General features: G+C 41.6%; 1 protein-coding gene across 1 annotated transcript; it reads right to left on the reverse strand.

The window, feature by feature from the left end:
* Positions 1-376: 376 nt before the first annotated feature.
* On the reverse strand, positions 377-8463 carry LOC132226848 (uncharacterized protein C10orf67, mitochondrial-like). The gene is made up of 3 exons (XM_059681328.1): positions 8409-8463; positions 1277-1336; positions 377-743 (listed from the first exon to the last, which is right to left on the reverse strand). The coding sequence occupies exons 1-3, from the start codon at positions 8409-8411 to the stop codon at positions 387-389; spliced, it is 420 nt and encodes a 139-aa protein (XP_059537311.1). The 5' UTR covers positions 8412-8463; the 3' UTR covers positions 377-386.
* Positions 8464-13878: the final 5415 nt, after the last annotated feature.

The raw sequence follows: 13878 nt of genomic DNA on the forward strand, positions 1-13878 counted from the left end.
CATGCCCTATATGGAGATGAATTGTACTGCCGCAGACCCAGCAAAAGCAATTCTGATCATTGGGGAAGGGGCTGTGCAAACAGATGGCAATAGAAGTTAATTCTTGCATGCACGGCTCTGATAGTGTGAGCCAGTCCCAGGTGTCTATTTAGAATACTACGAGCAAGCACTCTGAATACTTGCTTGTCCTTGAGGGAAGCTTCGTTAAGCTTCTGATAGCTATTGGGCAGTAATGAGTTAGAGATTATACAGCCTAGAAAGTGCTTGGCATATAGATTCTCCAAATCTTGCTAATTTAATAGAGATCTACGAAGCCTTACTGACTAAGTTAAATAAGCCATTGAGCCAAGGATAGCGGTGGCATCTTCTTGGATAAGTTAAGGGACCTAACAAAGACATACTGGTGCTGAGAAAAGCACCCAGAGCCCCTGCCCAGATGTGTGCAGGGAGTCAGGAGAATCAGGTGTGTTGAGACTGGCGGCCTTGTTGATGCTGGGTGTGAGGTATGATTGCGGTTTTGCTATTGCTAACAGCACAGGAGCCCCTGTGCAGAAGAAGGTGTCACAGGACGTGGCCACTGGAGCAGGTCTTACCTCAGAGTGCTTTTGCTTTAAAGACTTCCTTGAAGTCTTCCCTCTTTTTGTCTTAGACCCTGAAGTGCTGGGAAAAGAGGATGGCTTTATCCTGTGTTGTGAGGACCATGGCGAAAACGTGAGCTCTTTCCCCTTCAATGATCTTGAGCCCTGGCACACAAAAAGAACCAGCTCTGTTATTCTCACTTCCTTCTTCGGATTCGTGTCCCTTTATTTTCTTCCCTTGCCCTGAGCTGAAGTAGCAGAGTGGAAGTGTTCAGGCCCAAAGGGCCTGGATCTGTTCTTGCTCCCAGTCCCGCAATCCCCCTCCAGGCCTAATTTAACTTGCAAATTAATGCTAGTGTACAAAGAATAACATACCTTCAGATCAATGGTTTCTGGAGTCACCTGGAAAAGGAGTGGAGTATGGTGGTAGCTTGAGGATTGTATCTTAGTAAGAAGGCAGGGGAATAGAAGGTGGGAGTGAAGGGACAGGAATGTGGAGACAAGCCATTGAGCCTGAGCATCAGTACGCCAGGATGACACCTTTCACTATGCCAGGCTCGCTTTCTCCACTGCTTACACTCAAGTCTCCTGGCCTCCCATTCACACTTCTTGCCTCACTGATAAGCATCTTCTCTTTCAAACTCAAGATGCCAAAACAAGAGAAGCACAGAATAAAAGAAAAAAACTTAAATGCAAACCTTGTCACTTACGATGTCCCACTTTTTTCTCATTTCCATTTCTTCTTTATGTTTACTAACCTGTGAAATGAAAGGCCCATGTCATTTGGTATTGTTTGCAAAGATTAAAAGGGAGAATTTTCTATAAAACTACCTTTAGCAATGAAAGAGTAACATCCTAAACCATGTGACTGCCAAAACTATTATGGGAAAATAAGTTACAATGTTGAATATGATTTAGAAGAGAAAATAAATTTGTACCTAGGAAGAAAAGCATTTAAAAAAGTGAACAGAAATAGACAAAATTGTAAGTATTTATAATCATTAGCATTTATCCATGGCTTTAAGCATAATAGAGATTATAGAGAAACATGCACTGTTTGCTGGCGTGGTAATAATTTGTTTCATATGTTATTAAACTAGCTATAGATCTCAGGCCTTATACGATTTTTTTTTTTTTGGAGAAAATTCAGATAATTTAATAGTCAAACTTCAATAATGTAATGAATGTAATTTTATTTGTTTTAATTATTGTTCTTTTAAATCCTCACCTGAGGATATGTTTATTGATTTTAGAGAGAGAGGGATGGGGGAGAGAGAAAAAAAATATTGATGTGAAAGAGAAACATGGGTCAGTTACCTCCCATGGGCACCATGACCGGGGATCAAACCCGAAACTTAGGTATGTGCCCTGACCAGGAATTGAGCCTGCAACCTGTAGTTGTAGGGGATGATGCTCCAATCAACCGAGCCACCCGGCCGGGCAATATGAATGCAATTTTAATTCAGAAAGTCTAGAGACCCTCATTTAGTAGTTTGCCAAACTAAAGCATTGAGTTAACTTAATGGAATTTTAAGGTTGTTGCAGAAGTATCTGTACTTCTACATGAATTTAGCACCAAACACACCTTTGTGTGCTTGCATCCAACTGTGATGAGCCCATGAATGCCGAGTTGGTGGAGGCCCTTTGTGCTGAACAAGATATCAACCAAAATGAAATGGATGAAAACAAGAAACTAGGGGAATGGGTAGCCTCTGTAAAATCAACAGAGACGAAAAACCCTGTCAAGTGGTTGGTTGCAGTTATGTGGTGGTTAAGGACTTTGGCAAACAGTCTCAGGCAAAGGATGTCATTGAGGCGTACTTCCATGCAAGAAATGAATACATAAACTTGGATTTTGTTTCTCAAAAAAAAAAAAAAAAGAAGAAGTCAATTTTAATTTCTAGGCATTAAAGGCATTTTATTAATATTTTTTAAAATTGAGGTGTAATTGACACATAACCTTGCATTAATTGTTGTACATCAATATTTGTATTTATTGAAAAATCATCACCACAAAAAGTCTAGTTAATATCTATCACTACATAGTTATAATTTTTTTCCTGTAGGGACTTTTAAGATCTACTCTCTTAGCAACTTTCAAACATATGATACAGTGGGGATGCTTTACATCCTCATGACTTATTTATCTTGTAACTTTAATTTCATACGTTTGATTACCTTTACCCGTTTAGCCCACCCTCACCTCCCACCTCTGGCTACCACCAATCTCTGTATTTATGAGTTTGGTTTTTTGTTTTTATTTTAGATTACACACAAAGTGAGATCATATAGTATTTGTCTTCCTCTGACATTTCACTTTGCATAATTTCCTCAAGGTCCATCCACGTTGTCGCAAATGTCAAAAAAATATATTATTAATGCATGCTTCAATAAACAAGTTTTAATAATATGAATTTGTAAGTATTGCCAGTGATCTGAATCTGAATAATCTTACTATGAAAGTAAATAATGATGAAAAATACCTCTAACCATTAATTTCATTGGTGTCTAAACATCAGCTATAATATATTTTCAAAGATATTTCTTCCCTCATGGACACAGACAATAGGATGGTGAAGGCCTGGGGTTGATGAGGGCTAAGAAGGGGCCAATCGGGGGGGAGGTAGGGATATGTAATACTTTCAACAATAAAGATTTTGTAAAAACTATCTCTTCCCTATTGATAGATCAGAATTCAATAAAATGTAACAGTCTCATGACATCTTGGGGTCTGGGAAGATAGTAACTGATGTCTGTGAAGAACTGTGTTAGGTTATCTCAGTGGGTTTAAATTCAAGGCTAATGTTATAATTAACTTCCATGATAATGGTTTAAAAATAAATCCTAAAAAAAATAGAAAGCTGGAGGCATTACACTTCTTGATGTCAAACCATATTATAAAGCACAGTAATTAAAACAGTATGCTCAGTGGTTAGAGTGTTGGCCAGAGCACTGAAGGATCACAGGTTTGATTCCCAGTCAAGGGCAAACAGTCTCAGGTTTGGGTAACAGGTTTGGTCCCAACCCTAGGTGAGGGAGAGTGGGGGAGATAACCGGTCCATGTGTCTCTCTCACATTGATGTTTCTCTCTCTCTCTCTCTCTCTCTCTCTCTCTCTCTCTCTCTCTCTCTCTCACACACACACACACACACACACACACACACAAACAAACAAACAAACAATATGGTGCTAGCATAAAAAACAGACATGTAGACCAATGGAACAGAATCAAGAGCCCAGAAATAAACCCATATATGTGTAGTCAACAAATATTTGACAAAGTAGCCAAGAATACTCAATAAAGAAAATGCTCTTCAATAAATAGTGCTGGGAAAATTGGATATTTACATTTAAAAGAATGAAACTAAAGCCGTACTTTATACCACTCAAAAAATTAAATTGAATGAATGAAAGACTTAAATGTAAGACTGGAAACCATAAAACTCCTAGAAGAAGACATTGAGAAAAATCTTTTTGACATGGGTATTAGTAATAATTTTTTTATATGATGCTCAAAACACAACAAAAGCAAAAATGAAAAAGTAGGACTATATCAAACAAAAAAGCTTCTGAATAGCAAAAGAAACAACAAAATGAAAAAGCATCTATAGGCTAGGAGAAAATATTTGGAAATGATCTACACTAATAAAAGACAAACATGCAAATTGATCATACCTTTGCTATGCCCTAAGCCACGCCCACCAGCCAATCAGAGCAACTATATGCAAATTAACCCAACCAAGATGGCGGCCAGCAGCCGTGGAGTTGGAGCAAGCAGGAGGCTTGGTTGCCCCAATGATGGAGGAAGCCAGGCATCCCAGCCACGGCCGGCTCTGAGCCCAACTCAAAGCAACAAAGTTTCAATTGTAGAAGATAAATAAACCCCAGATACCTGATTTCAGCCAGCCGTGGCCACAGAGCTGGAGTGAGCAAGAGGCTTCCCTCCTGCCCACCTTGGCCAGCTCTGAGCTCCTCTCAAAGCAACGAAGTTTCAATTATAGAAGGTAAATAAATCCCACAATAAAAAAAAAGATAAAAAGGAGAAGCTGTGAGCTTCCGTCGCCGGGGGGGCTTGGCCAGCCTGAAAACGGCCCTCAGCCCCTCACCCAGGCTGGCCAAACCTCCATGGGGTGAGGGTCCCCACTGGGGAGGGCTTGGCCAGCCTGCAAACAGCCATCAGCCCCTCACCCAGGTTGGCCAGGCACCCCAGTGGGACCCCCACCCTGATCTGGGACACCCTTCAGGACAAACCAGCTGGCCCCCACCCATGCACCAGGCCTCTATCCTACATAATAAAAGGGTAATATGCAAATTGACCCTAACAGCAGAACGACTGGGAATGACTGGTCACTATGACACACACTGACCACCAGGGGGCAGATGCTCAATGCAGGAGCTGTTCCCTGGTGGTCAGTGCACTCCCACAAGCCAGGCTGATGGCTGCCAGCACAGTGGTGGTGGTGGGAGCCACTCCCACCTCCTCAGCAGCACTAAGGATGTCTGACTGCAGCTTAGGTCTGCTCCCTGCTGGTAAGTGGACATCCCCTGAGGGCTGCCGGGTTGCCGGAGGGCTGTCTGACTGCCAGGGAGCCAGCCTAAGCCAGCAGGTGGACATCCTCCAAGGAGTCCCAGATTGCAAGAGGGCATAGGTCGGGCTGAGGGACCACTCCCCCCCAACCCGAGTGCACAAATTTTTGTGCACCAGGCCTCTAGTATATTTTATAAGGAGTTAATATCCAAAACAGCTCAATCAATCCAACTAAAAATAGGCAGATGATCTGACATTTTTCCAGAAGATATTCAAATGGCCAACAAGTTCTCAACCTCACAAATCATCAGGGATATGTAAACCAAACCACACTTGTTAGAATGGACAAGAAAGAACAAGAGATAACAACTGTTGACAAGGATGTGAAGAAAAAGAAACTATTGCACACTGTTGGTGGGAATGTAAATTGGTGCAGTCACTATAGAAAACACTATGGAGATTCCTCAAAAAATTAAAACTAGAACTACCATGTGACCCAGAAATTCCATTTCTGGGTACTTATCTAAAGGAATAAAAAAGCACTAACTTGAAAAGGTATGTGCACTACCATGTTCACTAAAGTATTAGTTACAATAGCCAAGATATAAGTAACTTAAGTGTCCATCAATAGACAAATGGATCAAGATGATATGATATATATATATGTAATGGAATCTTACTCAGCCATAAAAAAGAATGAAATCTTGCCATTTGTGACAACATGGATGAAATTTAAGGGCATTATGCCAAGTGAAATAAATCAGACAGGAAAAAAATCGCATATTATCTTATTTATAGTAAAATCTAAAAAGAAAACCAAAACCCCACACTTCATAGCCCAGAAGGCATGGCACAGTCGTTGAGTGTCTGCCTATGAACCAGAAGGTCACAGTTCAATTACCCATCAGGGCACATGCCCGAGTTTCAGGCTTGATCCCCGATGGGGGGCCTGCAAGAGGCAGCCAATCAATGATTCTCTCTCACCCTTGATGTTTCTATCTCCCCCTTTCCCTTCCTCTCTGAAATCAATAAATATATTTAAAAACACACACACAAATGACCTCATAACCTCATAGATACAAGGAGCAGATTGGTGGTTGCCAGAGGCAAGGAATGGAGGGGCGAAATGGTGAGGGTGGTCAACAGGTACAAACTCCCGGTTATAAAACAAATTAAGTCCTGGGGATGTGAGGTACAGCATGGTGATTATAGTTAACAACACTGGATTATATATTTAAAGTTGCTAAGAGAATAAATCAAAAGTTCTCATCATGAAACGAAGTTTATAACTGTGTGGCGACTGATGTTAACGAAACTCATCCTGGCAATATTTTGCAATATATACATATATTGAATCATTTCACTGTACACCTAAAATACAATGTTATATGACAATTATATTTAAAAGTAAAAGAATGCCACTAAGCGTAGGCATCTTAGGAAAATATAACCTTTTTTCATATGCTTCCCTTAAAGCCAATGTAAGGATATAAAAATTGCTCCATATTTTATTGCTTACCTATACTTTTTACTACCAGCTCTATGACTTTTAAAACGAGGCTTTAACTAGGCCAGAAAATAAACTGTATAAGCAAGCATGGAACAAAAAACCGTCAGTGAGAACGTTTTTAAGTTTTACAAATTGACTCTGGTCCCTCTACCTTCTCCCACTCCTCCATCTGGGTGCAATCACAAACCTTCATTTCTGGAAAAAAGCACTCTGGGCAAGAAACAAAGGAAGGCCAAGTAGCCACAGAGCCAGCCTCCCTCCCCGTGAATAACAGAATGCCTGGCGGGGGCGAGGGGTGCCAAACAGTGACCTTGCTGGGCCCAAGGGTATGCCATGGAAAGCTTGGTTGTAAGAGGAACCTGAAGCTTGCTGCCTCCACTGAAAACAGGGACCCCAACCTAGTTTTGAGGGACTGAGGCTCTTATGCTGTTGTGGGGTTTGTGATAAAAGATCTTGCTGCTTGGCAACAAGCGGGGGCTCAACAAACTTCTAAACAACGAAATAAAAGGTGATTGGTTCCCCCGGGGGGAACAGAATAGCACCGGTTAACCTCAAACAGTCCAAATAAAGAGGAAAAGTGATTCAAAAACTATGGGGACTGTTCTTAATACAGGCACAAACTTCCTGATTGAGTAGTTTAATTTCTTGTCTAACATTGCTAACAAAGGGGCGGGCAATATAACCTTTGCTTCCCACTCTATAATAGCACTTTCCATTTCAATGACAACATTTAGTTGTTTTCAGAAGCAACTCCTAGACTTTGGAAAGAAGAGGGTGGGGTAGGGTGGGGCAGAAGAGATTCACCAAGTATAAGCAAATAATTTAACCAATTTTTTTTATATGCAGGTATTTAAAGGTAAAGAGTTCAAAATAACGTATTTGTTAATACATGGTTTCTGTGACTAGCTAGCCATCTTTTTTTTTTTTTCTTTGCCTGCATTCACAAGTTGGTTTCATAGAAGGCTGTATTGTAGTCCGGGAGCATTGTTTTGCATTAATTTCTATGACAAGGAACCCAAAACACATGGTGCCGAGAGTAACAAAACAGAGTTAGGAAAACAGTCATGACTTGGCACAAAGTGTGACAAGCTGTAAAAAGAGGCATGTTTCAATATCTGAAGTGGTGTGGATTTCCTATGAACAACCTTTTCTCTTCTAAACAGTATCATATTCTTTTCAGGCACATTTAGAACGCAAGTCAAGCTGTGTTTTATTTTTGATTATAATAAACACAGCCAGTTTACTGTAACAAAGACATACTAGTGGTGATCAGTTGAAAGCCAAAATACAACCCCATAAGCTGGGCGGGGGGTAGGATGGGGGGACCCGGGGGTGGGTAGTCAACTGATAAAATAAAAGACCAGCCGTCTGGAAAGTTCTCTTAAAAGAACATAAAAAGGCAGTGTTTTCTTATGAAACTAACACAGAATGCCAAAATATCTAACTTGGCTCTTTTTTTTTTTTTTTTGTCACTAAGGGCAATTTGTAACTAAAAATAGAAAATCTTTCAAAATACTGGGCTCTCCATAATAAAATTCAAAAATTTCATACACTACTTTAAATTATAATACTATTTCTTATGTAAAACTCTTCTACATAATAAGTATATTTGTTATAATACTAGTCAAATGATCATTTAAAAATGTTTATAATTATGCATGCACTTAGATTATTGATAAAGGGAAAGCGAATAGTTCACAATAAACAGGTACAAAGACAGTTTAGAAAACTCTCATGATTGAATTAAATTCCTGAATTCAAATTTATTAGGATATAACGTAAATCACCTTACCATTTCTTGAACTAATACTTTTTCAGCATTAAGTTCAGCCTTTAATTTATCTCTACCTTCAGTTAACTGAAAGAGAAGAACATTACATTTTGATTATAAAAACAGACCACAAAAGAATTTAGTGAAATATATTTTGTTTCTGAATATGAGAAAAACAGATACCAATATGATTAAAGAAAAAAATTAAATGTCTAATGCTAAGTGAAATAAGCCAATCATAGAAAGACAAATAGCATATGATTTCACTTATATGTGGAATCTAATGAACAAAATAAACTAACAAACAAATAGAAACAGATTCATAGCTGTCAGAGAGAAGAGGGTAGGAGGCCTGGGTGAGAAAGGTGAAGGGATTAAGAAAAAAACATACAACCTCATAGACAGATAATAGTATGGTGATGACCAGAGGGAAATGGGGATGGGAGAGGCAGGAGAGGGTAAAGGGGGGATAAATGGTGATGAAAAGAGACATGACTTGGGGTGGTGAACACACAACACAATATACATGATGTATTATAGAATTGTACACCTGAAATCTATATAATTTTATTAACCAATATAACCCCAATAAATTCAATAAAAATTAAATGTCTACAGATTACCGTGTACTAATAACATATTACCATATAATTCTTACCAGACACCCAGTGCACAAAAATTGTGCGGGGGGTGGGGAGCGTAGGTGGGGTCCCTCAGCCCAGCCTGCACCCTCTCCAATCTGGGACCACTCGGGGGATGTCCAACTGCTGATTTAGGCCCGATCAGTGCTGGATTGAGGCTAAACCGGCAGTTGGACATCCTCTTGCAATCCGGGACCGCTGGCTCCTAACGGCTTACCTGTCTGCCTGCCTGATCACCCCTAACCACTCTGCATGCCAGCCTGATGCCCCTAACAGCTCTCCCCTGCCAGCCTGATCCCCCTAACTGCTCTCTCCTGCTGGGCCTGATCGCCCCTAACCACCTCTGCTTCAGCCCCACCACCATGGCTTTGTCCGGAAAGATGTCTAGAAGGTCATCTGGAAGATGTCCAGTCTAATTAGCATATTACCCTTTTATTAGTATAGATACTTTTATCATATAAGCAGACAAAATATACACAGAAAAATGTCAATTTATTTACAACCTTTGTCATCTCCAAAAATGTGATATCAATATATAATAAAGCAAGTCTTAATTAGTCAAAAAGAGTGATTTACTCTTTCTATCACCCATTTCTTATTTTAGGTTTTTGTGATATATATGTATACTAGAGGCCCGATGCACAAAATTCACTTCAGAGTAGGCCTTCCTTCCCCCAGCGGCCAGCACCCAGGACCTGGGCTTCCCTCACAGCCCTGGCTTCATCTGGAAGGTCATCTGGAAGGACATTCAGAAGGACGTATGGTCTAATTACCATATTATGCTTTTATTATTATAGATATATATAGCCATATTTCATACCAATTAAAAACAGCCAGTGTGCTCCCAGGGATGAAGTGCAGAGACCCCAGGAGGGGCTGCTATGAAGCTGAACCTTGCAGCGGTGAGGCAGGCACGGGCTGGGGAACAGTGTGGTGACGGTAAAGAGAGGAGTTTTATTTCCAGGCCCACAGTCTCTAAGGTCCCCTTTCCCCAGCATACCCCCAAGATTCCCAGGGGAAGGTTCTCAGCTCCCCCGGACAGGCTAAAAAATAAATAAATAAAATAAATAAAAACAGCCAGTGTGGCTCAGTGGTTGAGTGTCAGGAGGTCACTGTTTGATTACCGATCCAAGTCCAAGCACATGCCTGGGTTGTGGGTTTGATCCCCAGTGTGGGGCATGCAGAAGGCAGCCAATCAATGATTCTCTCTCATCATTGATGCTTCTATCTCTCTCTCCCTTTCCCTTCCTCTCTGAAATCAATCAAAATATATTTAAAAACAAAAAAGAAAGAGAGCAAGAAACATTGATGTGAGAGAGACACATAAATTCGTTGCCTCCTGTATGAGCCTGGACCGAGCCTGGGATCGAACCTGAAACCCTTCAGTGTGCAGGCTGACCACTGGTTTTGATATCCGTTCAATTCAATTAATTCATATATTCACTAATTTAACAAACATGTAGGGGACACCCTTTAGATGCCTAACATTTTGTTTGGCTATGGAAGTATAAAAATGAGCTAGATTAGATCCCTTCCCCTGTAGTATCCAGTACGGTAGGAGTGTAATGTGAAATCACTATAGAACATAAAGACAAATGTTACATCAAATCTCCAGGTAGTCGAAAAGCATAAAAATCCACATAACACAGCAACCTTAACTATAATAAGGTCTGTTATTCCAGGTTTTAACTTCACAAGAGTAGTACCATTGACAAGGGTCTTGAAGAAGATTTAGAAATTCAACAAGCTGGAGAAGGAGGAAGGTGGAGGAAACAGCCAACAAAACAGCAGTGTAGACAGAGGGAAGCATCGAGTAAGGGAGGAATTGGGAAACCTTTGGTGTTATATGACTTAGGTGCTGACACAGGAATGGCAGGAAATGAAGGCAGAAGGAGATTCAGGGTGTTATTATGAGGGGCCTTGCTAGCCACAGTTAGGAGGGGAAGGCAGAATGATGTAATGAATAGTAGTTGGTTCAAGTCAAAGCTCTGCTTCTTACTTCTGTGTGAGCAAGTTAATTCTCCACTTTAAGCTTTGTCTCATATAATAAAGAGTTATTGTGGGAGGAATTTGAGATAGCAAATATGAAAGTGCTTAGTTGTCGCTAATATTAAAAATCACTCGGTACATTTTAGGGTAGGCTGGTTTTATACTGACGGCGATGGAAACCATTGAGGGTTTTAGCACATTAGATGAGGGTACTGGATAACTATGGCAGTAGAGAATGACTCTAGTAAAATCGATCCCTCTTTCTTCTTCCCCCCCTCTCCCTCCCTCCCTCCCTCCCTCCCTCCCTCCCTCCCTCCCTCCCTTCCTCTCTCTTTAAAATTAATAAACAAATTTTGCAAAAAAGAAATTGAGGATGAGGACAGAGTTAAAATTAAGGAGGTGGCATTTAGGGAAAATCTAAAGCAGGAGAGAAAGGTTTAGAAGTTACTGGTAAACAGGTGTGCCAGTTATGGGAGCCTCTGAGGTCAGCCAGAGAAAAAAGAATAAAACCAAGGCCCCAAGAATAGTATTTCAGGGGAGACGGAGGGAGAGAAGCTTCTGACAGACATTGCTTAGAAAAGGATGAAGAAGTGTGTGAAAGGTCAGAAGCAAGCATTACTGCAGAAGACACCTGTGATGTGAGGCATCGTTCCGTCACCTACAGTATAAAATTCAAGAAGGAAAAAGATGGGAGAGAATTAAGGGCAATATGGATCTCATCGTAACCCAATCAACAGGACAACTAGCATTGGGGAGAGGAGAAGAGGCTGGTTTTCTTTGAAATGATATTTAAAGAACAGCAAATGGCAATGGCTTTGGAAGGCACAAGAGAGAAAAAGACTGATGAAGAAAGGTCCCAGAAGAGAATAAAGAAGAGATGGAGTCAGGCCAACAGGTGGAAGGAGGAATCCAGGAAAAGAAGAATGTCCCCTCTTCTGCTGACAATGAGTAAAGGTAAGCTAAGTGACGGAGTAAGAGTGCCAAGGAGGAAAAAAATCCAAATGTCCATCATGTTCTCTGTGTGTTACAGAGTAGTGCAGGGAAATGGAGTGCTGGAATTGAGAAAGGTTGTGAAAATTGGAAGAGCTGTAGTAGGTAGGTAGTAAGAAAGGGTACTAATCAGATCCATGTGAAATGATAGACAGAGGAAGGGTGCAGCTACTCTGGATTAAAACCTCCTATATTGCCCTAACCAGTTTGGCTCAGCAGATAGAGTGTCGGCCAGAGGACTCAAGGGCATGTACCTTGGTTGCGGGCACATCCCCAGTGGGGAGTGTGCAGGAGGCAGCTGACTGATGTTTCTCTCTCATCGATGTTTCTAACTCTCTGTCCCTCTCCCTTCCTCTCTGTAAAAAATCAATAAAATATATTTAAAACAAAAACAAAAACACCTCATATATTTGCAATGTTGCCCAAAGGCAAGGATCGGGTTGTCTCCAGTAGCACAGGGCAGTCCCCAAACAGGGCTGGGGAACACTGGGGACTGGCAAGATGAGAGGCTCAGGAGGTGAGGGGTGCAGTTGAAGATGTGGGGGTAGACATCAGACTTAGAAAAAACAAAAGAATGAGAAGGGTGGAAGGCAAAGATTTTTCTGTTGAGTCTTCATAACTTAGCCTGAAGAGAAGTGTCACCAAGTTTCCAGTGGGTGTCAATTACCAGCCAACACCAAGGACACTGGCCCCAATCCTGCCTGCCCCCTATGATCTCTCCTCATCAATGATCTCCTCTTTATTGTTCTTTTACCCTCATTCTCCTTTCCATTGACATTATTTAAAGATACTCCTTCAACCCCCTGTTGCCCTCCAACAACTCCCCACCACTCCCTGGCCGTCCACAGCCAAACTTCGAGAGAGTGTCCATGCTCACTGCCTCCCTTTAGCACGCACCTCTCTTCACAGCTGCTTCTGCCATTCCAGGAAAATGGCTCTCGCTAACACGACCAGGGTCATCTTGTGACCAAAGCTAAATGGCCCAGTCTTCCCCGTTAGCCTTCAGCACCCCTGGCTTCTAAGCAGCATTTGACACACTGGGAGTGTGTCCTTCCTTTTTGAGAATTTCTTGATGGCTTCTGAAGTGCCCTCTCCTGCTTCTCCCCCTGCTGTGCCACCCTGTTCTCATTTTCATCTAAATGCTATCCAGCCTTAACTCCTCCTTCTCCTTTATCATTTCACCTCCAACCTTACCCGTGACCAGAGCCATGGCTGCCGAATCATCTTTTGAGTGCATCCCTTCCCATGATCCCCAATGTCACTGTCCACATTTTGTTTCAGGATCGTATAGTTTCCATGCTTTCTCCAAGTAACTCTTAATTCATCTCTTGCTCTGGATTTTCCTCCTTCCCATGTGTTTTCTTTAGGAAACACTCATCGGATCCTGCCCCAATGTTCAGAGGCCCCTCGTGCACAAGGAAGGGCATTCAAACCTCTTGGAATGAATCATAATCCTCTACCATGTACCCTGCTCCTCAACACCCCTTATTCTCAGGTGCCCTTCAGCTATTGCAAAACACACACATTTACTTCCCTTTGGCATGTTTCTTACCCTGGCCACCTCCCCCTCATCCTTGCCTGGAATTCTAACCTCTCTTTCAGGAGTCAGCTCAGTGCCCTTCCTCCAACCTTCCCTGGCCCCGTACTCCTCAGGATGGGCGTGCCCACTGTGCACTCGGTGCCGCCTGCCTCCTGAAGCCGATCACACCCTGGGCCATAATCTCTGACTGCTGGCCTGTCTCCCTCCCAGAAAGAAATTCTTATTGTGGCCACAGCTGGAATACAGATTCAGCTGTTGTTAGATTATTGGAACTAAAACAGTGAAGCTACATAATGGATAATTTTTATCTCTGACAGGCGGTAAGAGGTCA

Source organism: Myotis daubentonii, chromosome 1 (genome assembly GCF_963259705.1).
Source record: "Myotis daubentonii chromosome 1, mMyoDau2.1, whole genome shotgun sequence".
NCBI lineage: Eukaryota > Metazoa > Chordata > Mammalia > Chiroptera > Vespertilionidae > Myotis > Myotis daubentonii.